At 35.3% G+C, this 23,048-nt stretch overlaps 1 protein-coding gene across 1 annotated transcript in view; it reads right to left on the bottom strand.

The window, feature by feature from the left end:
- The window catches only part of spock1 (SPARC (osteonectin), cwcv and kazal like domains proteoglycan 1), a 297,486-nt gene extending 279,487 nt beyond the window's left edge, over positions 1 to 17,999 (bottom strand). The window contains exon 1 of the mRNA XM_073821116.1: positions 17,850 to 17,999. Within this exon, the coding sequence (XP_073677217.1) occupies positions 17,850 to 17,999 (150 nt within the window). The remainder of the gene's footprint in view (positions 1 to 17,849) is intronic.
- Positions 18,000 to 23,048: the final 5,049 nt, after the last annotated feature.

Below are 23,048 nucleotides of genomic sequence, written 5' to 3'. Positions count from 1 at the left end.
GAATCTAATAGACAGACTGACAGACAGATGGACAGATGGACACAGATTCTGAGTCTCAAAACTTTGCTGCCAACATTATTCTTTAAAGGCATCATAGACAATGATAATGGCCAAAACTGCTGTTTAGGTTGCCAGCTCACTAAGATTTGAGCCCTATGGAAGCCAAAAGGTTATCTTGACATTTTTTTTTACATTTCTGTCCGTTTTTTTCCACAGAATTGCAGGTTTCTTATCTTTACATCTTACAATTCTGGATATTTTTTCTTCTAATTCTAAGTTAAAAATCTTTTAAAAAATTAATTATAACCTATTATATATTATTTATATACATATATACACACATACATATACACAGTGCCCTCCACTAATATTGGCACCCTTAGTAAATATGAGCAAAGGTGACTAAGTTAAAAATCTTAAAAAAAATAAAAATTAAAATTAAAACCTATTATATATATACTAAGGGTGCCAATATTAGTGGAGGGCACTGGGTGTGTGTGTGTGTGTGTATATATATATAATGCACACAGTGCCCTACACTAATATTGGCACCCTTAGTAAAAATGAGCAAAGGTGACTGTGAAAATAAAGCTGCATTGTTTATCCTTTAGATCTTTCATTCGAAAAATTCATTAAATTCTAATCTTTCATTGAAGTAAAACGATGGAAAATGGGGGGGATATCTCATTATGAAATAAATGTTTTTCTCTAGTTGACATTGCCCACAATTATTGGCACCCCTAGAAATTTGTCTATGTAAAATATCTCTGAAGTATACTCCAATTAACATTATTTTTTTTAGCACACCAGGGTGGCTAGGAGTATAAAATTGTCCAGCCATGACTTTCTGTTCCACAGGATTATAAATATGAGGAACACAAAAGACTCTCCAAGGATCTTTTTACGTGTTGCGTCGCACCGCGTCAACAACACCATGTCTGCATTTGCAATTGTGTGGTGTACTTCCACATCTAACAAAAGATAGAAATTACTGACTTGAAACCATTTTGTAGCTGGTGAAAATATGAGTGTTCTGACAATCTTTTGGTCACCACTGTATATCAAATACAGTACATGGCAAATTTCTTAAGAAAAACAACTCAACTAATGCTGTAAGATTTAGAGAGTCAGTTGGTTCTACAATACTCTAATATTGAAGGTTAAAATTAAATGATTTGTATAAAAACACTTAAATTAAACTAGTTTTTATTTTTTTTAAAAACTGTCTCAACAGTTACGTAATTATCTTTCAAACTCAAATAGACAGAATTTGAATGATGAGACTTTGTTTCATCAATAGTAACAAAAGCACAAAGCTTATTGCAATTTATTGGATGGGAGGTGTGCTACAATGTTCCACTAACTGAAAACAAGCTAGGCTAATCGATTCTTGGGGTATAAGAATCTATACCGTTTGGCAAAAATGAGAATCGATTAAAATTGAGAAATCAATGTTTTACCCAGCCTTAACAAAGAGGCTTTCACAGAATAGAATTATAGTTCCAAACTCTGTCTTTCTCTCTTCAGAGTGAAATCTGTCCCTCCAGCTCTCTTGCTCTTTTACTTCATCCCTCTGTTCTCATCATGCACACGTTCACAGAACACGCTCAGCACAGTCATCATAGTCCCAGCTGTGAGCACTCAGTGTAATACCGTCTGTCAGCACACACACACACACACACACACACACACAGATCATTCCCGTGGGTTTACACACCTGCTTCTCTTACAGTCATGTTCCCTCAGCAATTCTGTTCGGCTTTTCTGCCCAGTCTAATGAATTAACAAATCAATAGAAACAGACTCACACCTACACACACACACTTGCCAAAGGTAGAAGGAACCAAACATAAAATAGCACAGCTAGATGCAAAAACAAACACACGCATATGTCTGGATCTGGATGCATGACCCTTCTGATGACGGCAGAAAACAGCGATATGGCAGCTGATTTAGGCAGGTGTGTGTGTGTGTGTGTGTGTGTGTGTGTGTGTGTGTTGCAGGGCTGATTTCACGGCTGACGAAGCACAGGGTCAGGATGTGTCAAAGAAAGTGAATGAGAACGAGAGAGAGACCAAGAGAGAGAGAGAAAGGGGGAAGGGAAGCCAGACGTAGGACAAAGGAGAGAATGTCAGAAAAGGGCTCCACGTCAGCTCCGTAAACCTGCTGGTCTTCAACCAGGAGCCAGTAACATCACAAAGCAGAGAGCAGGTCAGTCATTTAAAACCAAAAATAAAAAGTCAAACCCCTCTCATTATAAACAGCCAATTTGAATACAATTCACTTTCAGTCGAACGGCACTCAATTCTTATTTTTGTCATGCAGTAAATCTACTCAACTCCAGCCACTCTATTTTCACCTAAGTTAAAATAAATTTATTTACAAATTTCATAATTGTGAATTGTTTACTCCTCACTGGGATTGAATTAAGCATGCAATTCTTGAATTTCAAGTGAGGCAGTAAACAGAATGTGGTTTGAATTTGAATGCAAGTAGAATTATAATAATTTGAAATTCAAATAATTGGTTGGTTAACTGCAATCAAACAATAAGAAAAAAGATAATGACAAAACAATACAACAATAAATCAAATGATAGAATGATAGACAGAACAATGGATGGAACGATAGAATGATACAGCGGTAGAATTATAGAACAATACAACAATAAATCAAACAATAGTAAGAACAGGATGGATGGATGGATCGAATGACGGATGGAACAGTAGATAAAATGATAGAAAAACACAACAATAAATCAAACAATGGAAAGATAAACAGAATGATGGATGAGTGGATGGATGGAACCATAGATAGAATGATGGATAGAATGACAGATGGAACGATAGATAAAATGATAGAAAAATGCAACAATAAACCAAACAACAGTACAATGGATGGATGGATGGATGGATGGATGGATGGATGGATGGATGGATGGATGGATGGATGGATGGATGGATGGATGGATGGATGGATGGATGGATGGATGGATGGATGGATGGATGGATGGAATTAAAGAACGATTGAATGATAGATAGAACAATAGATAGATGGATGGAACAATGAGTAGAATGATAGAACAATATATAGAATGACAGAACAATAGAATGATAGAAAAATGGATGATAGATGGAACAATAGATAGAATGACAGAACGACAGATAGAACAATAGATGGTTGGATGGATAGAACATTACACAAATACAACAATAAATCAAAAGATAGAACGATATACAGAATGATGATGGATGGAACAATAGATAGAATGATAGAACAATAGATGGATGGATAGAACAATGAGTAGAATGATAGAAAAATGGACAGACAGATGGAACAATAGATAGAATGATAGATAGAACAATGGATGGATAGATGGATGGATGGAATGATAGAACGATAGAACAAAAGATAGTTGGGTGGATGATAGAACAATACAGCAATAAATCAAACGATAGAACAATATACAGAATGATGGACTGATGGACAGATGGATGGAACAATACATAGAATAACAGAATGATAGACAGAACAATAGATGGATGGATGGGTGGATGGATGGATGGAACAATAGACAGATATGGTAGACATAATTCAACAATTAATCAAACAATACAGTAAATAGAAAGATGGATGGATGTAATGGAATGATACATTTCCTAGAATCTACTTAAAGGCACAATGTCTAAGATTTTTGATTAAAAATTAGGGATGCACCGATCATGATTTTTCATGGCCGATTCCGATACCGATTTTTTACAAGCAAGCTGGCCGATTCCGATACCGATTTCCGAAGTTATGCAAGTAAACAACATAAACAACATGTTTATTTAGTATTTAACAGGCCAAACTGGCTTTGGCTATTGAATCAATAGCATCTGACATCTGAAATTAAATAATAAATAAAAAATATGAAATTAAATACAGTTTAATAAGTAAAACATGCTTTTAGTAAAGTAAAACAGTAAGCCAACAGGCGTTTTAATGAAAAATAATAATAATCATTCTTAACAGAACAGACTTTTATTTTTGGCTTTTCAAAAGTAAAGTAATGCTTGTTTTTGTTTTTGTTTTTTTACAAAAATAAGCATCTCAGCTTTGTCACAAGTGAGTCTGTTTCTTTTTTCATCTGTCACGTGAGAAGCTGAGCTGAACAAACGTTCGCTGTCTGCGCTTGTGCAGGGCGAGGACAGGTACGCTCGCGCAACTTCAGCGAGCACAGAAAAGCGGCTGTCCTTTGCAGATTGCAATCATCACGTCCTGCTCACAGATTTCGAAAAACCTCCACACAAGTGACATGTTTCTGAATGAATCGAATGCCGCGGCCCGCGTACACACTTCCGGAAAAAAAAACGGCCGGGATAAAAACGAAAGCCGGCCGGTTTCGATTTATGGCTGGTCAACCGGTGCATCCTTAATTAAAATATAAAAAAATCACTAAAACAGTGTTATATATTCTGTTGTTCACATGCGCATGACTGAAAGAAGCGGAAGTGGAAGACTGTGGCCCCAACCCTGCTTTATACTACAGTGATGTTAATAAATCTTTAATACATTAGCCCATCCATGAACATGATTTTTAACCGAGTCCCATCGGATTGCATCGGCTATACGGGAAGAAGACGACAACCCCCATAATTCCACACTTAATCATGGCTTCATCAAACTACGCCTTTGTTTCTTTTGAATATGCGCCCTCTAGCGACGAAAATGACATATTGTGCCTTTCCTCTTCCTGTCATTTCAATTCAAAATCCAATTTAACCCTCTGTGAGTTAAGGCCAGTTAAACTCAAATTCCAAATAATGAACAGAAATGCAGATAATTCCTCAGCTCTGAATTTTGCCCCATGCTGGCACCCAACTAGCAGTACTCAGTGGGCAGGTTATGTAGTAACAGTCAGCTGGATCATTACTCATCTCTGAAGTCACTGGAAATGCAGGTCTGATCTGAGAGAGGTTCACAGAAACAGATCCTCAGCACTGACGTCAGCTCTATTTCTTTGAAAAGAAGTAACAGAAAGCAAAAATGAACCACAGAAACTCTTAAGACAGACCGAATCCCTGTGATTACAGTAAATCACAGGCCGCCTTTCCTCTGGAGAACAATAGAGCATCAACAAAACCAAAATTTCCAGCCTCTCCTCTGCTGTCCTCAGCGCTCCTCTCGTTTAGACGGTGAGCAGTTTCTCAGTAATGAGGCTCATTTACATGGCAGTCACAGCGGCCCCAGAGGATCCATACCACACACACACACACTCACACACACAAGGTCTCTCTTATGATTGTGCCCTTTGAGTTCTCTCATAAATGACTTAAAAGGACACCGAATCGAATCAAATTGAACTGTACAGTCAGTGTAACGCCTCCTGAATTTGTACTTTTCAAATGATCAAATGATGGTCAGAACCCTGGCGTTGTGGCAAACGATTGATTTCTGCATTCAAAACTCACTTTAATGACTTTGTGAATCACAATCAGCTAAATCAATGGCTAAATAATATTTCCATTCTTCAACAACAAACCTAAAGCCTTTCATTAATGAGATTTTAAAACTCAGACCTCCTGTTCACATCCAGTCTTCCCTGCTGTAACCTCACCTCTACTGTCCAACCGCATCCAATTCAGACCCATCAGCCCTTAGCAAGGATAGTCAGTCCTTCACTCCTAAAGAAACAACTTGACAAGGTCAATTTTCTTTCCTGCGCTGATGGGTTTCCTGTTGAAACAGGAAGTTGGGGCAGAACATATTGCGAGATGACTCATGAAAAATGTTTGTTCGGTTTTCCCAGAGGACAAAGACTGAATTTTTAATGTGTGAATCTGCTGCAAGTTAATCTTGTCAACTTATGAGTATACTTGCATACCAATGAACTCAACGCAAAAAAAGTAAAGGTTATAATTAGAAGCACAAAGAGTTTTATAGCCATATGAAACGCCATGGGCTTCATTATTCTTTTGCAAATCATCTATGTGCTTGTTAGTCTTCTGTTAACAAACATCACCTTGAACCAAATGCTGTCTGTGCTGAGTGCTGCAATCAGGGTTGCCAGGTTTTCTTAACAAAACCTGCCCAATTGCTACTCAAAACTATCAAAAAACCAGCCCAATCATGTTTGGCAGGGTTCCCCTAATAAAATTCGCATTCCAGTGGATAAATATCATGTTATTGGTGTCAGTTCAACCCGTTTACATGAAAAACAACCTGCAGCAACAGTGTTCAAGAAGCACAATTCCACGGGAAAACCACAGACTTGGCAACACTGGTTCCAGTGATAAAGTATTTTTGTAGGCCAACCTAAGCTTGCATAACCCTGGTTCCTTCAACAAAAATCCAATATGCTTTTGGATTATTGCATTAAAATAAACTTGTGACCATCAAAAGTTTGACTTTTGAACATTTTGTTCATCATAATCTTCACAAATGAACATAACTTCATGAATCTTGAAGCATAAAAATGAAATGGCCAGACGTAAAAAACTAAATTTAGGCTACAAACAAACTACACCAAGGTCACATGAGTTCAGCGTCACCAAATATAAGTTTAAAAATCCATAATAACACTTCCTCCAGTGAAAAAGTCCATCCCCTGGTTGTCTTCTCACATCAAACTCTGTGCATATTTCTCTCCTGATTTAAACCAGATTACTTTTTGTTCATGCAGAATGCAATATTATGTATAAAGGACTCGTATTTTAGCAACGGTTTTTAAGTTTAAAACGTCTCAAAGGAGTAGTTCACTTTCAGAACAAGAATGAGTACAGATAATGTACTCACCCCCTTGTCAACCAAGATGTTCATGTCTTCTTTCTTCAGTCATAAAGAAATGGTGTTTTTAGAGGAAAACATTTCAGGATTTCTCTCCATATAGTGGACTTCTATGGTGCCCCCCGAGTTTGAACTTCCAAAATGCAGCTTCAAAGGGCTCTAAATGATCCCAGCCAAGTAAGAAGGGTCTTATCTAGCAAAACAATTGGGTATTTTCTAAAAACATTTGCAACTTTTTTCCTCGGCTGTGAGCCCTTTGAAGCGGCATTTTGAAAGTTCAAACTCGGGGGCACCATAGAAGTCCATTATATGCAGAAATCCTGAAATGTTTTCCTCTAAAAACACCATTTCTTTACGACTGAAGACATTATCTGTAAATTTTTGTTCTGAAAGTGAACTAATCCTTTTATTTTGATGTTTTTTTTTTTTTTGAGGAAAACATTTCAGGAATTTTCTCCATATAGTAGACTTCTTTGGTGCCCGTGAGTTAGAACCTCCAAAATGCAGTTTCAATGCAGCTTCAAAGGGCTCTAAACCATCCCAGCTAGAAAGAAGGGTCTTATCTAGTAAAAAAAATCAGTCATTTTCTTAAATAAATGAATATTTATACTAGTGGTGGGCATAGATTGTTTTTTTTTAATCTAGATTAATCTCACTGTAATCTTGGAATTAATCTAGATTAATCTAGATTAAAATGGCTAATTTGAATTCTGCCGAAGGCATTCAGAATATGTGTGCTACCCAAATTTCTCAAGCCAGGTGGCGCATTAGACCAGGGGCTCATCTCCTGTTTCCAAAATGCATCACAAACTGCTTGACAACTGCATTTACAACACAATTAACTATACAAACTTGTCTAACCAACTATTCCCACACTGCATGTACTTCTGCGTAAAAGGCTGTGCGACGTGCGCGTTGCAGTTAAATACACAGACGCGCACGGGCATGGATATCTGCGTGCATAGTCTTCGGTTAAACTGCGTTGCTTTTAGAAGCGTCAATTCAGTTGTTGCATATAGTTTAATGTCTTTATTTCGGGATTATTAAAGTAAATTATAACTCACGCACGTGCCCCAGTAAAAAGGGTCTAGCAACACCCCTGCCCTGAAGCAAACCCGATGGCTTCATAGCTGCATCCATGTTAGCACGTCTCGTTTGATGTGGCTATTCACAGTAGGCATACACACAGGTTCGAAGACTCCCCCTACAGTGCAATTCGGCTAGGTATACATCCGCGCTAAACTATCAAGGTGAAAGTCATCATAGCTTGCGTAGTATAGACCCAGCTCCCAACCCAACTTTGAGAATAGATTAACGGCGATATTTTTTTTATCGCCCGAAAAGAGTCTCACGTTAACGCAGCACGTTAACGCCGATAACAGCTCACCACTAATATATATACTTCTTAACCACAAATGTTTGTGCGATGCACATGCATCCAGTTCAAGACATTTAGGGTATGTCAAAAAACTCCCATCGTATTTTCTTCCCTAACTTCAAAATCGCCCTACATCGCTGCAGAAGTACCAATCCAGTGTTTACAAAGTGAACATACAAAGAAGATCAAATGCCTTTTACAAAAAAAGGTTAAAACAGCAATGTAGGACAATTTTGAAGCTGCATGGAGGAGAAAATGATAGGAGTTTTTTGGCATACCCTAACTGTCTTGAACAGGAGTGCACAGAGTATGCATGCGCATCACAGAGCTAGATGAGACAAGGATTTTTAGTTAAAAAGTGTATAAATGTTCATTTATTTAAGAAAATGACTGGTCGTTTTGCTAGATAACACCCTTCTTCCTCGGCTGGAATCATTTAGAGCCTTTTGAAGCTACATTTCGGAGGTTTAAACTCGCGGGCACCATAGAGTCCTATCCTGGGTGTCCCCATGCTGCCTTCCGCGCAGCGCGATTTTATTCACGATGGAAGGTAGCATGGAAACCATGGACCAAATTTTCACCTCAGATAGGGAACCAATCACAGAACGGGGAGGGAGCAGCAAGACGATGACGCCTTCTATGCGTCGCGACTCACCGAAGCAGTTTGTTTATAACTATGAATACAGCATGGCAGCAAGTTATCATTCGATGCAGCCGTTCACATGTCGCGCCTAAAAACGCGTGGAAAGCGCAGGGCGCGTCGCTTTCTCCTTTCCAAACCGCTCTGTAGCTTGCGCATGGAAAACGCGAGCGCGTCGCAACCGCGTCGCTTCCATTATGCGCGCGCATACCGCGCGTCTACATTTGAAATAACGAACTTTAGCGCGCAAAAGACGCGACATGTGAACGGCCCCTGAGATAGTGTTCTAAGTAGTTTAGAACGCAAGTTTATTTTGAAAAAAGAGCAACTTTTGGCGTTAAACCATCGCTCTGTATACGTCATCCGGTATGATTGAAACGATTGGCTATGAGCTACACACAGGCGCATTTGATAGACATTCGTAGCGCCCAATAAACGGCTCTGGGCATTCGTAAACCACGCCTCAAATATGAGAAAATGAACATGTGGTTCCCAGACCACGAATCATGACGAAGTCATAACGTGGTCTGGCGGTAGCCAGGCTAATAGAGTCCACTATATGGAGAGAAATCCTGAAATGTCTTTTGGACTGAAGAAAGACAGAAATGAACATCTTGGATGACATGGGGTGAGTAAATTATCCGTACATTTTTGTTCTGGATGTGAACTAATCCTTTAATAGATGGATTGGAGTAGTGTGGATTACTTATGGATTACTGTAATGTTTTTATCAGCTGTTTGGACTCATTTTGACAGCACCCATTCATTTCTGAGCAAGTTGTTTTCTAGACCCATAGTGAATGGAAAAACAATGGCTAATCAAACCTGCTCAGCCGGCGCATTGCATTAGGCAGACCTACACAGATTTCACAACGACCTTTAAAACGACCACTAATTTCAGGCTTCAGACTATTACTGGAACGGAAAGCTTTTCGAAATGCGTGTGTGTGTGTTTAAAAATGTCTGTCTGCACTAGATCCTCAGGAAACCTTCAGTTTAAAGCTTTTAAACCGTGGGCTCAACACTACCTGTCATCTTTCACCCTACAGACTGATGGAGCTTGTGGAGTTATTACACACATTCACACCACACACACTCACACCAATATAGAGCAAAGCGTTATGACATATCTACCACACAACAATACGAATGTGTGACAAAGACTTTGCATAGCATTTACGCTGCTGTAGACAGATTAGAAAAGAACCACATTATGATATATATATATATGGGCCTTCCACAAATGTTGTTTGTATGCAAATTGTATAATATCCAAGGTATACATTTCTAGTAACTGTGCAGTTAATTCTCATATTGAATTTTCAGTTTTGAAATATTTTTTTCCTCTCAGGGCTTTACAGTGCGACCATTTCAGTCGCATTTGTGACTGAAAACTACCGCGTGTGACTATGAAAAAATATTTTGGAGCACTAGTGTGACTCGATCAGCATATTTGTGCTGCGCTGAGGGGAGTTTCATTGATTATAATGGAACTTTGTGAGATCGCGATGAACTAAGATGAGCGACAGCTTTTAATGATTTTGATGAGTTTGTAAATGAGATATTGATTTAATACAACAGTTAAATAAACAAGAAGTTAATAGTGACTTACATTGTCTGACTATAACACTATTGGCTGATTTTGCTCTATTTCGTTGTCAAAAATAGTTTGAAACAAAACACAACTGAGCATCTCCCTTCAAACGAAGCAATTTTAGTTTATGAATGAACGTGCATTTTTAAACAAACCTAGTGAGTCAATGAATCAATTTCCCATTCATAAAGAGTCACTTGCTTTATTCCTGAATGAATCAGCCGTTCGAACAAATCAAATGAAAGAATGATTCAGTAATTAAATCAGTGACTTGCCGCCACCTACTGGCAATTTTAGTTTCATTTTTAAAGTATCTTTTTAGTTATTTAAATCATTCAATATTTTATATATTTTAACATTTTATATTTAAAACATTAATCTCAACATGAATTTATGAATTTGATTGCACTCAAGCCACCTCTGAGCCTCATTAAACATGAAAATACACCTACAAGCCACTTTTGTGTTCTTCTGTGCCACCTCTGTAGTACAAACTACTTTTGTTAATACTGATTTTATTTGGTAATTTATTCTACTTGTTCTTATTTTGCTGTTTTAACTTAAAATTAAAAAGCTTATAAAGTATAATTTTGAAAAATTAACATAAAAGATGACATACATTTCATAAAGAAAAATGCCATTACAAACGTTAAAAATTCCCCTGTAAACCACTTTAAGGAGTCAAATATCACCTCGTAATGATTATTATGTAAGCAAGTTTCTGGCACAGCATAAAATAAATACAAAAAAAGTTAATTTTAATCTTACAACTTTTCTTTAATTTTAGGTTTACATTTGGTGATTTTTTTGTTTGTTTGTTTGTTTGTTTTTAAATATAACAAAAAAATGGTAATTGCAACTTTTTATCTTATATTTCCTTTTTTTTAAGATAAAAGTCACAATTGTGCATTTAAACTCACAATTATTACTTTTTTACTCTAAATTCAGGGTTTACATCTCGCAATTTAGGTTTTTTTGGACATTAAAAAGAAAATAATGTAATAAAAAATTGCAATTGCGACTTTTTGTCTCACATTTCCTACTTTTTTTCACAAATCTAAGAAAAAAAAAGTAATAATTGTGAGATATAAACTCAGACTTCTAAATTTTTATTCTCACAATTATTATTACTTTTTAATTCTGGATTTACAACTCACAATTCTGTTTTTTGTAATAAAAAAAATTATGTAATAAAAATGGTAATTGAGACTTTCTCATATTTCCTACTTTTTTTCACAATTCTAAGAAAAAAAAGTCATAACTGTGCGATATAAACTCAGACTTCTGACTTATTATTTTCATTATTTAAATATTTTTTGATTATCGATTAGAAGGTGCTTCTGAAATTTTGACTGTGCTCCTAAGTGTTTAAAGTGCACAAGTGCTCCTAAAAAGAAAAGTAAGCATAGAGCCCTGCCTCTCTGCAAATTTGTCACTACCGAAACACAGTAATATATAATTTAATTAGAATGGATATATTGACCTATTAAGATTTACCTATTTAGATTGTATTATAGCTTGACAAAGCCTTTGATTGAAAGTTTTAATAAAAAATTCTCTAAAAAAAATATGTGTTTAAGCCTGAAAGTTTTATGCACTGAAAAGAAACAGTGTAGAAACTATCAGGAATTGCTAGTAAATTTTACAAATAATTACAAAGAAACAGCAAGTAACAACACATAAAATTAAGGGGAGACACTGCAGACAAAAACACTGCTTTTTATGCACCTGTCAAGTTTGAGATTTTGGGCTTTTTGGTTTTTAATAAAGTGTTTTTCAGACTAAAGAAAGAAAACATCCTAAAGACACTGTTAAGTGTTTCTTTTATAGCACTTTATCTATTTGTGTCATTAGATTTCAATAACAATGCATATTTTTAAATCGTTTTTTTTTTCTCCTACACTGAGCCATAAATCTCCACTTCAGTAGCACTTACATAAACCAAACTTTACATTTTTATTCCTGTCCCTATCCTGAAGGTTTTTACAGAGGGAATTTGTTCATATATAATTTGCTTGATTTTATACAACATTTAATTTCCCAAAAAACTGTAAAAAAAAATATATATATATAATAATAATAATAATAATAATAATAATAATATTTTATATATATATATATATATATATATATATATATATATATATATTTTTTTTTTTTTTTTATATATATATATATATATATATATATATATATATATAATTTTCTGTCTGTTTTAAGTATTTTCTGAGCTATGGCGTGACAAAATGAGATACCCAAAATTCCTTCTGTAAAAACATTTGACTCTAACATGTGACCCCAGACCACAAAACCAGTCATAAGGTAAATTTTTACAAAACTGAGATGTGTACATCATATGAAAACTCAATAAATAAGCTTTCTATTGATGTATGGTTTGTTAGGATAGGACAATATTTGGCCGAGATACATCTATTTGAAAATCTGGAATCTGAGGATGCAAAAAAATCAAAATATTGAGAAAATCACCTTTAAAGTTGTCCAAATTAAGTTCTTAATGCATATTACTAATCAAAAATTACATTTTGATATATTTATAGTAGGAATTTTACAAAAAATCTTCATGAAACATGATCTTTACTCAATTTCCTAATGATTTTTGGCATAAAAGAAAAATCAAAAATTTTAACCCATGCAATGTATTTTTGGCTATTACTACAAATATACCCCAGCGACTTAAGACTGGTTTTGTGGTCCAGGGTCACATATGTCAAAAAAAAAAAGAATTTTGAAATTGACTTCATCCAGTGTTTAGATTTTTATACTAGAAATGTATGCAAATTAGTGCATATTTCATTAAATAATGGCACATTTGCATATTAAAAAATAAGATTTCAGAAAACTTGTAATACAAAAAATGTAATCAATCAACTGGGTAAGTAAGGTGATAACTATTAGTTTATTTTTTTACCCTATTCACCTGCAGTGTCTCACCTTAAATGTGACATTTTAAAGTCAAATTAAAAAAAATAATAATAATAAACATTTTTATATTTAATAAATAAACTTTCATTTTATGTCTCAGACTGGACGAACACTTCATCTCCTAGAATTAAATCTCTTTAAAACTGTAGTTAAGAGCAATACAGTTCACAATTCTAATTCAATTCTGATTCTATTCAAGTTCACACTAATAAAATTCTAAAATTCCATTTTCTTCACCCTGTGGGAGTTTTATAATACAACTTTAGCTCTTATATAATGTGAATCTGGCTTTGTACTGATGCCAGACTTCATTTGTTATCAATAGTCTGCTTTTTTGCTGTGTGTCCTCCAAATAAAAAGTGTAAAAGACATGAAGTGCCTTTAATATGTACAGTATTTCATTTAGTGGCTTATCTAAAAATACCATTACCAGATGGTTATTTAATACATTAACCATTTGCACATTGAATGTTCAGAAGTAAAAGCACCTACACTGCGATCTACACATTCCAAGATGTAAGATGTCGGTCATTACACCCACCCATAATGATTTTTCCAAGTATTGGCGGTTGTTCAGTTTGAACCATATGAGCATGAGAGTGTGTGTGTGTGTGTGTGTGAGTGTGTGTGTGTGTGTGTGTGTGTGTGTGTGTGTGTGTGTGTGTGTGTTCGTTTATGTGCTAATGTCCTTGTCACCTTCCTTTTCAAAGCGTCTCTCACTGCATCAGCATTCATAATATCACCTCTCATTAACACAGTAAAATTACTGACACAGAGGGAAAGAGAGGCCGAGATAAAGAATGAGAGGAGAGAGAGATGCATAGCGAAAGAGAGAGGCATGAAGAGACTCTTCATTTCACCTCCTGCAATCACTTCATCCATATAAAGAGGCTCCGAATTTCACTCTCATATGGATCCCACAGCTGAGGCCCTCCGAACACACTTGTGGACAGGTGCTTCGTTTCTAGATCTCAGTCTCTCTGGTGCAGATTACACAACACATGCACGCTACGCACAGGTTGCATCCCAGTTGGCATGCTTTGACTGCATACTCAAGCTTTGCACGTCAGTCTTGATGTGTACGGCAGTATTGGGTCTCAATACAACAAGACTGTAAGCACATATTTAGGATTTAAGGTGCAAATGTGCTCGTTTATTAGACATTAGACATTAAAAACCTGCAAAATTGGATTCCTTGGTGTTTAAGTGGGTTATTATGCAAGCATGTTCCTGAAAAAATACAAAAAAAGATCATTTTTCATCTCACCGTCAGACTTTTCTTTAATTTTGTGTTTACACAAAACTCTGTTTTGTTTTGTTTTTTGATTAAAAAATATTTATATATAATAAAAATGGTAATTCCGACTTTTTCTCTCACATTTCCTACTTTTTTGTCACGTCTAAGAAAAAAAGTCATAATTATGAGATGTAAACTTCTTTTTATTTTCACAATTATTACTTTGTTCCTCGAAATTCAGGGATTACATCTTGCAATTCTGCTTTTTTTGTAATAAAAAAGAAAATAATATTTTTAAAAAATGGAAATTGCGACTTTTTATCTCACATTTCCTCCTTTTTTCACAATTCTAAGAAAAAAAATCATAATTGCGAGATATAAAGTCAGAATTTTGACTTTTTTTATTTCAAAATTACTGCTTTTTTCTCAAAATTCTGGGTTTACATCTCGCAATTCAGGTTTTTTTGTACATAAAGAAAATAATGTAATAAATCTCACATTTCCTACTTTTTTTGACAATTCTAAGTAAAAAAAAGTCGTAATTGTGAGATATAAACTCAGACTTTTTACTTTTTATTCTCACAATTATTACTTTTTTCTTAAAATTCTGGGTTTACATTTCACAATTTAGTTTTTTGTACATAAAAAAGAAAATAATGTAATAAAAAATGGAAATTGCGACTTTTTATCTCACATTTCCTCCTTTTTTCACAATTCTAAGAAAAAAAAAATCATAATTGCGAGATCTAAAGTCAGAATTTTGACTTTTTTTATTTCAAAATTATTGCTTTTTTCTCAAAATTCTGGGTTTACATCTCGCAATTCAGGTTTTTTTGTACATAAAGAAAATAATGTAATAAAAAAATGTTCTCTCACATTTCCTACTTTTTTTGACAATTCTAAGAAAAAAAGTCGTAATTGTGAGATATAAACTCAGACTTTTTATTCTCACAATTATTACTTTTTTCTTAAAATTCTGGGTTTACATTTCACAATTTAGTTTTTTGTACATAAAAAAGAAAATATTGTAATAAAAAATGGTAATTGCGACTTTTTATCTCAGATTTCCTACTTTTTCAAAATTATAATAAAAAGTAATAATTGCGAGATATAAACTGTAATAAAAGAAAATTATTTTCTAAAAAAGGAAATTATGTAATAAAAAAATGGTAATTGCAACTTTTTTATCTCATGTTTCCTACTTTTTCACAATTTCACAAATTTCTCAAAAATCTGGGTTTACATCTGGCAATTCAGTTTTTTTGTACAGAAAAAGAAAATAATGTAATAAAAATGGTAATTTTAACTTTTTATTTCACATTTCCTGCTCTTTTTCACAATTCTAAGAAAAAAAGTCATAACTGTGAGATATAAATTCAGACTTCAGACTTTTTATTTTTACAATTAATGCTTTTTTCTTCAAAACTCAGGGTTTACATCTCGCAATTCACTTTTTTTGTAGAATGTTGTAAAAAATGGTAATTGCAACTTTTTATCTCACATTTCAAAATTCTAAGAAAATCATAATTGTCAGATATAAACTCAGACTTCTTACTTTTTATTCTTACAATTATTACTTTTTTTCTTGAAATTTTGGATTTACAACTCACATTTTTTGTCATAAAAAAAGAAATTATGTAAAAAAATGGTAATTGTGACTTTTTATCTCACATTTCCTACTTTTTTCACAATTCTAAGAAAAAAAGTCAGTTGTAAGATGTAAACTCAGACTTGTTTTAATTCTGTAATTATTACTTTTTTCTCAAAATTCTGGGTTTACATCTCACAATTCAGTTTTTTATATTTAAAAAAGAAAATAATGTCAAAAAATGGTAATTGCAACTTTTTATCTCACATTTGCTACTTTTTTCACAATTCTAAGAAAAACAGTCATAATTGTGCGATATAAACTCAGACTTCTGACTTTTTATTCTCATAATTATTACATTCTTTGCAGTTCTAGGAAAATAAATGACATCAATGCAAGACTCTTATGCTCTGACTTTTTTTCCACTACAGAATAGAAAATGGTAATTGTGATTTCTTATCTCACAATTCTTACTTTTTATCTGAAAAAAAAAAGAAAACTGCGAGATAAAATTTGTGGTAAATCACAGGTAATTTGTAAGGTAAATATGGGTTTTTTTTGTTTTTGTTTTTCATCCCATGGCAGAAACAAGCTTCTATGGTTTATGGCCCTGGTACAAAATCATAAAACAAGTCCAGTTCAACCACAACTAACAACTTTCTTGAGACCTACCATCACTTGTGTACATCTGAAAAGCTCTCAATTCCCTGCCATTTTTTTTCTTTCATTTTCCAGCCTTCCAAATTCGACAGCTCCTATGCTATTACGTATTCAGCCATGATTTGACCTACTACCGTTTGCATACTATATAGTACATAAGGGTGCATATTCATCCTCTACCATTTCTTGACAGGTTCAGAGTAATATATACACCAGAAAAAGCACTAAAATACCACCTACATGGAATTTGGAGCTATTCTAAGCTTGCATACTACATAACAGTATACCAATGTAAACACAGCCAAACACAAACAAGCTCATACACGTGACCATGGACCTCACAAAAATAAATAAGCTTTCCGTTGATGTATGGTTTGTTTGGAAAGGACATTATTGGGCCGAGATACAACTATTTGAAAATCTGGAATCTGAGGGTGCAAACAAATCTAAATATTGAGAAAATCACCTTTAAAGTTGTTCAAATAAAGTTCTTATCAACGCATATTACGAATCAAAAATTAAGTTTTGATATATTTGCGGTAGAAAATAAACAAAATATGTTCATGGAACATGATCTTTATATCTTAATATCCTAATGATTTTTGGCATAAGAGATCATTTTGATTGATCACCCATACAATGTATTTTTGGCTATTGTTACAAACATACCCATTAAGACTGGTTTTGTGGTCCAGGGTCACATATCTGCTGTTTTGAGGTTATATTAATGCTAAATAATGTACCCAACCCTAAAACACACCTTGTGACATTTTACATTTTAATTAACAAACTATTTTGCCAAGCTTTTAGCTTGGAAAGCCAGCAAAATAATGTTCAGTCAGCTCCGCTGCTCCTCAGGGGATATTTAGAGAAATCCCAAACAGGCTAACAAAACACAAAGACCTTCCTTTGACTTTTGTACTAAATTAAGCTAATCATAATAACTACAAGACCTTCGACGGGACATTTGGTCCCTACATAGAAAGCAAAACACAAACAGGAGTATTCCAGCAGATGAAGGAAATGTAGGGGGGAAACTCACGTCGCGGAATTTGTTCCAGTATTTGCTCTTGTCGTATTGGGACACGGTGCTCATCCACTTATCATTGTCCAGCGGGTTTCCGTCACTACCGCCGGTAACGGACACCGTCAAAACCACCAGAGACACGAACAGACCGAGTCTCAGCATCATCTGAAAGAGAGAGAGAGAAGCAGAGCAGGTGAAATTAGTCGCGGGGCAACTGAGGTAAAGACGCCAAGCCTTTTGAGTTTGAGAAGGTTTTAAACACGCCCAAAATATGAAATATTAAAAAGCTCACTGTCTGATTCAGATCCAATAAACAACTCCAGAGCCTTACAGAGACAGGGCGCGGATTATATCTGGATTATAAATCCGCTGAATATGTCCATCTGATATGATTAATCGTCCCCGAGGAGATAATCCTGGCAACGGACTTTAACGGACGCGCTTCCCGTTGACTGGCGTCTGTGTTAATTGGCTTGATTTTAAACAGACGTTATCATTCGCTCCACTTACCTCAAGACGGGACGGTTCTCTGCTCCCGAACGGGTGACTGCAGACCGGGCGGGCGGCGCGTCCGTGGGACCGTAAAGTATCCGAGACACACACGGGAGGGTAAGTGAATGAGTTTCCTCAGATCCTCGCAGCTGCTGCACTGAACACGACCGGGAGAAACGGACCCGTGTAATGGAACGGTGAGCGTCTCCGCCCACTCTCAACCGTGACTCCGCCCACTTTCCCTCGATTTCTCTCTTTCTCTTTCTCTCTTCACATTGAGCGATGCGACGCCTCAAATGTGATAATCACGTGACTCAAGCTCTACTAACTAAACCAAACGCAGCTGTTAGAATTATCCAAACCTGCAAAGGTTATAGTTTTGTCGCGTTGATTCACTCACACGTTAAGTCTGAGAAATAATGTGGAACACAGGGAGTGCTGCATTCACTCGAGAGGTGTGCTCGAGGTAATACGCAGGTGTTGACTTTAAGCTGTAAAACATCCAGTGCTGCGCGGCTGGAATCAATAGACGGGGACGCGCACGCTCCCTGATCACTCGTAACAAATTAAAACCAGCCTGGGTTTTCATTTGGAATCAGCCTGTAATGGCTCTAAACTGCCTGCTGTCCACTGCGGTGAATTCAGCTGCGGGGGGAGAGAGAGTGATGGGAATATTGGCTCATTTTTAATTAAATAGAATAAATAAGTCAATAGATTAAGCTCATTAGTAAACATAACGCGTGTGACGGATGTTTGTAGGTGTTCCCTGTAGTGCAGAGTGCTTCAGAGAGGGAGCTGTCCGTTCAGCACCACAACACGCACTTACGCCACCTTTAACACTGCAAACAAGCCGCTTCTGATGCGTATATACATTTTATCTTGCAAATCTGAGGTACGCTGTTTTTTCTTAAATATGCGAGGTTTTTGGTTAGGTATAACTAGAAGAATAACAAAGTGATGTAATCTGTAAATTCGCGCTACAGCACCAGTTTGCAGCAGGAAACCTTCTTAGAAAGTTATGAACAAACATTCTTCCTGTATCATTAATAGAACGCTTATTCAAAGTTATCTGTGGTCTTTAATCCACCTTATTTTTTCGGTCTCATCTGCCTCCAGATATTTAACTGTACAAAACAGCTGGATCTGCTTGATATTGCAAATTGGAGTCTTACCATGTTATTTTTTAATGTATTATCTAAATTATAAACACTAGTTTGAAGTGCAAAGTTTTACCGTTTACTGCACGCTGTTATTCTTCTTATTTCCATATAGCGGCTAATGCACCGGAAGTCTCGCCCATAGATTTACTTCTGCGTTGAAAAATAAAGTTTTTTTTTTTAACGACTCATCTTTAATCGGCCATATTGTCTCACTAAATGTAAATAATGCCACTGAACTGGACGAAACTCGCATATTTTGCTGATTATTGCTGCTGAAAATGGTCAGTTACTGTCATGTTTTGAGCTGTACTAATCATTTGGAGTACTACAGACTGCCAAAAGTTATAACAAAGCAAGCAAAAGAGTGCAAAACTGTCTGAGGAACATTAGGCGTTTGTGGTTGGCCAAACTAAACAAGGATTTCCAGGGCAAGAATCTTAACAACATTTGTGTTTGTTCTTATTTCCAGTCAGGTAGGTGAAATATTAGGCTAATATCTTAATTAATACTGTTTGTATGACTTGTATGTATCTTTACCACCTATTAACTTTAGTTTGTCGAAATGTTGCCCCCATTCCTGTTTACTAAGTCCTTCTCTATATGATTTAGCAGCTTCCATACGTTTTTTTTTTTCTCTCCGTGGTTTAGACAGCATAAATTAGCAGAACAGCATATTAAGTAGAACATTAACCATGCAATCAATGCTGTTGTTTACATCTGAGTATCTTACATGCAAACCCTCTATATGGTGGATAACGTTCTCAAAATATTAGCACAGAAATATTATTTACACATCATTTATGGAAGGGAACATTTAAAAGTAATATCCCAGTAATGTTTTAAAAAATAATAAAATGGAAAAAAAAAAAAAATTAACATGCACAAAACTACAAAAAAAAATTGAAAGGGATAGTTCACCCAAAAATGAAAATTTGATGTGTATCTGCTTACCCCCAGGGCATCCAAGATGTAGGTGACTTTGTTTCCTCAGTAGAACACAAACAAAAATGTTTAACTCAAACTGGTGCAGTCTGTTTGCCATAGGATGGCAGTGGATGGGCACCAAACCTTTAAAAGTAAAATAAAACATGCACAGATAAATCCAAATTACACCCTGCGGCTCGTGACGATACATTGATGTCCTAAGACATGAACTGCGAGAAACTGAAAAGTATTTATATCATTTTTGACCTTTGAAACACAGCTACGTCCAACTGTCCTAAACACAAGCTCATCATCCGGCACGTTACCTGTGTACGCGCTCTGGCCCTGGGGGTAAGCAGGTAGGCAGATAACATCAAATTTTCATTTCTGGGTGAACGATCCCTTTAATATTTCCACCTTTTTTCTTGTCATTTGTAAATTTTATGGGTCTGGCTTCCGGTCTCATCCACATCCAGCTATTTTGAACTGTACAAAACAGCTTGTTTTGCTGCTTGATATTGCAAATCGGTGTGTCTTGCTATATTATTTAAATGCATTATCTTAATTATGAACATGCTGGTTTGTAGTGCAAACAGTTTTACCACTGTTACTTTTCTCATTATTTCCTAATAGCAGCTAATGAACTGGAAGGCTTGTTTTGAAAGGTTTTGAATGTTCAGAGAACGTTTGTTTTCATAACGATTCATAACATTCTTAGCTTGGAACACCAGAAGCATCATATATTTATGTTACCAATGGCTGTTTAATGCTGCTTGGAGGCATATATATATACAAAATCGCTATTGCTGAAATAATGCTTTGAGACTCATTGCACAAAATGGGTGCTTTTAAAATTGACTTTCAAAACTATAAAATAAAGTGCCTTAGGTTTTAATCATTCCATTCCAACAAATCCAACATAATATAACAGTGATAAAAAAAAGTGGAGACTCTTACTTGTCCTTGAAGAGTTCATAGCCTGAAAGGATGGAGTAATATGGCAGTTTTATATGCATTTATTTATATATTTTTATTCTATATGGTATTGTAAGATAGCAGGGCTGACATGTAACCTGGAGGAAAAACACTAAGCATTTTTATGCACTCTAAAATCACATTATATATAGTTGAAGTCAAAAGTTTACATACACCTTGCAGAATCTGCTAAATGTTAATCATTTGTGACCCTGGACCACAAAACCAGTCTTAAGTCGCTGGGGTATATTTGTAGCAATAGCCAAAAATACATAGTATGGGTCAAAATTATTGATTTTTCTTTTATGCCAAAAATCAATAGGAAATTAAGTAAAGATCATGTTCCATGATGATTCTTTGTAAAATTCCTACTGTAAACATATCAAAATGTAATTTTTGATTAGTAATATGCATTGTTAAGAACCTAATTTGGACAACTGTAAAGGTGATTTTCTCAGTATTTTGATTTTTTTGCACCCTCAGATTCCAGATTTCAAATAGATGTATCTCGGCCAAATATTGTCCTATCCTAACAAACCATACATCAATAGAAAGCTTATTTATTGAGTATTCATATGATGTATACATCTCAGTTTTGTAAAATTTAACCTTATGACTGGTTTTGTGGTCCAGGGTCACATTTTAGCTAAATAAGAGGGATCGTACAAAATGCATGTTGTTTTTTATTTAGAACTGTCCTGAAGAAGATATTTCACATGAAGGATGTTTACATATAGTCCACAAGAAAAAATAATAGTTGGATTTATAAAAATGACCCTGTTCAAAAGTTTACATACACCTTGATTCTTAATACTGTGGACTTAACTGAATGATCCACAGCTTTTTTGTTTAGCGATAGTTGTTCATGAGTCCCTTATTTGTCCTGAACAGTTAAACTGCCTGCTGTTCTAAAGTATAATCCTTCAGGTTCCACAAATTATTTGGTTTTTCAGCATTTTTGTGTATTTGAACTCTTTCCAACAATGACTGTATGATTTTGAGATCCATCTTTTCACACTGAGGACAACTGAGGGACTCATATGCAACTATTACAGAAGGTTCAAACGCTCACAGATGCCCCAGGAGAAAAAAAAATGCGTTCATTTGAAAATTAGGGTAAATTTGACTTATTTTGTCTTCTGGGAAACATCTAAGTATCTTCTGCAGCTTCTGAAGGGCAGAACTAAACGAAAAAATTTAAGCAAAATAAGAAAAATGTACACATCTTCAATTGGTTCAAAAGCTTTCACCCCCGGCTCTTAATGCATCGTTTTTCTTTCTGAAGCATCAGTGAGCGTTTGAACCTTCTGTAATAGTTGCATATGAGTCCCTCAGTTGTCCTCAGTGTGAAAAGATGGATCTCAAAATCATACAGTCATTGCTGGAAAGAGTTCAAATACACAAAAATGCTGAAAAACCCAATGAATTTGAAAATCCTGATTTAACTCAATTGTGTAAAGAAGACATCTTTGAGGAGCTCTGCATTAATATATTATGCTAGACACTCCTGGACACAAGACTGCATTCTCTGTGTCAGGCACTCCTGTATATGTGTGTGTGTTTGGGTTTAATTTATTCCGTTCCACTCCGTTGGCTTAATGCCGTTAATGTCAAGTGGCAATATTTTAGCGTGGGTAATGCAGGTCAGTGCGGTTTCTGATTA

This window comes from Garra rufa, chromosome 16, assembly GCF_049309525.1.
Source record: "Garra rufa chromosome 16, GarRuf1.0, whole genome shotgun sequence".
Taxonomy (NCBI): Eukaryota; Metazoa; Chordata; class Actinopteri; order Cypriniformes; family Cyprinidae; genus Garra; species Garra rufa.
The sequence above is the reverse complement of the archived record's forward strand: the minus strand, read 5'-3'. Positions and strand labels throughout refer to the sequence as shown.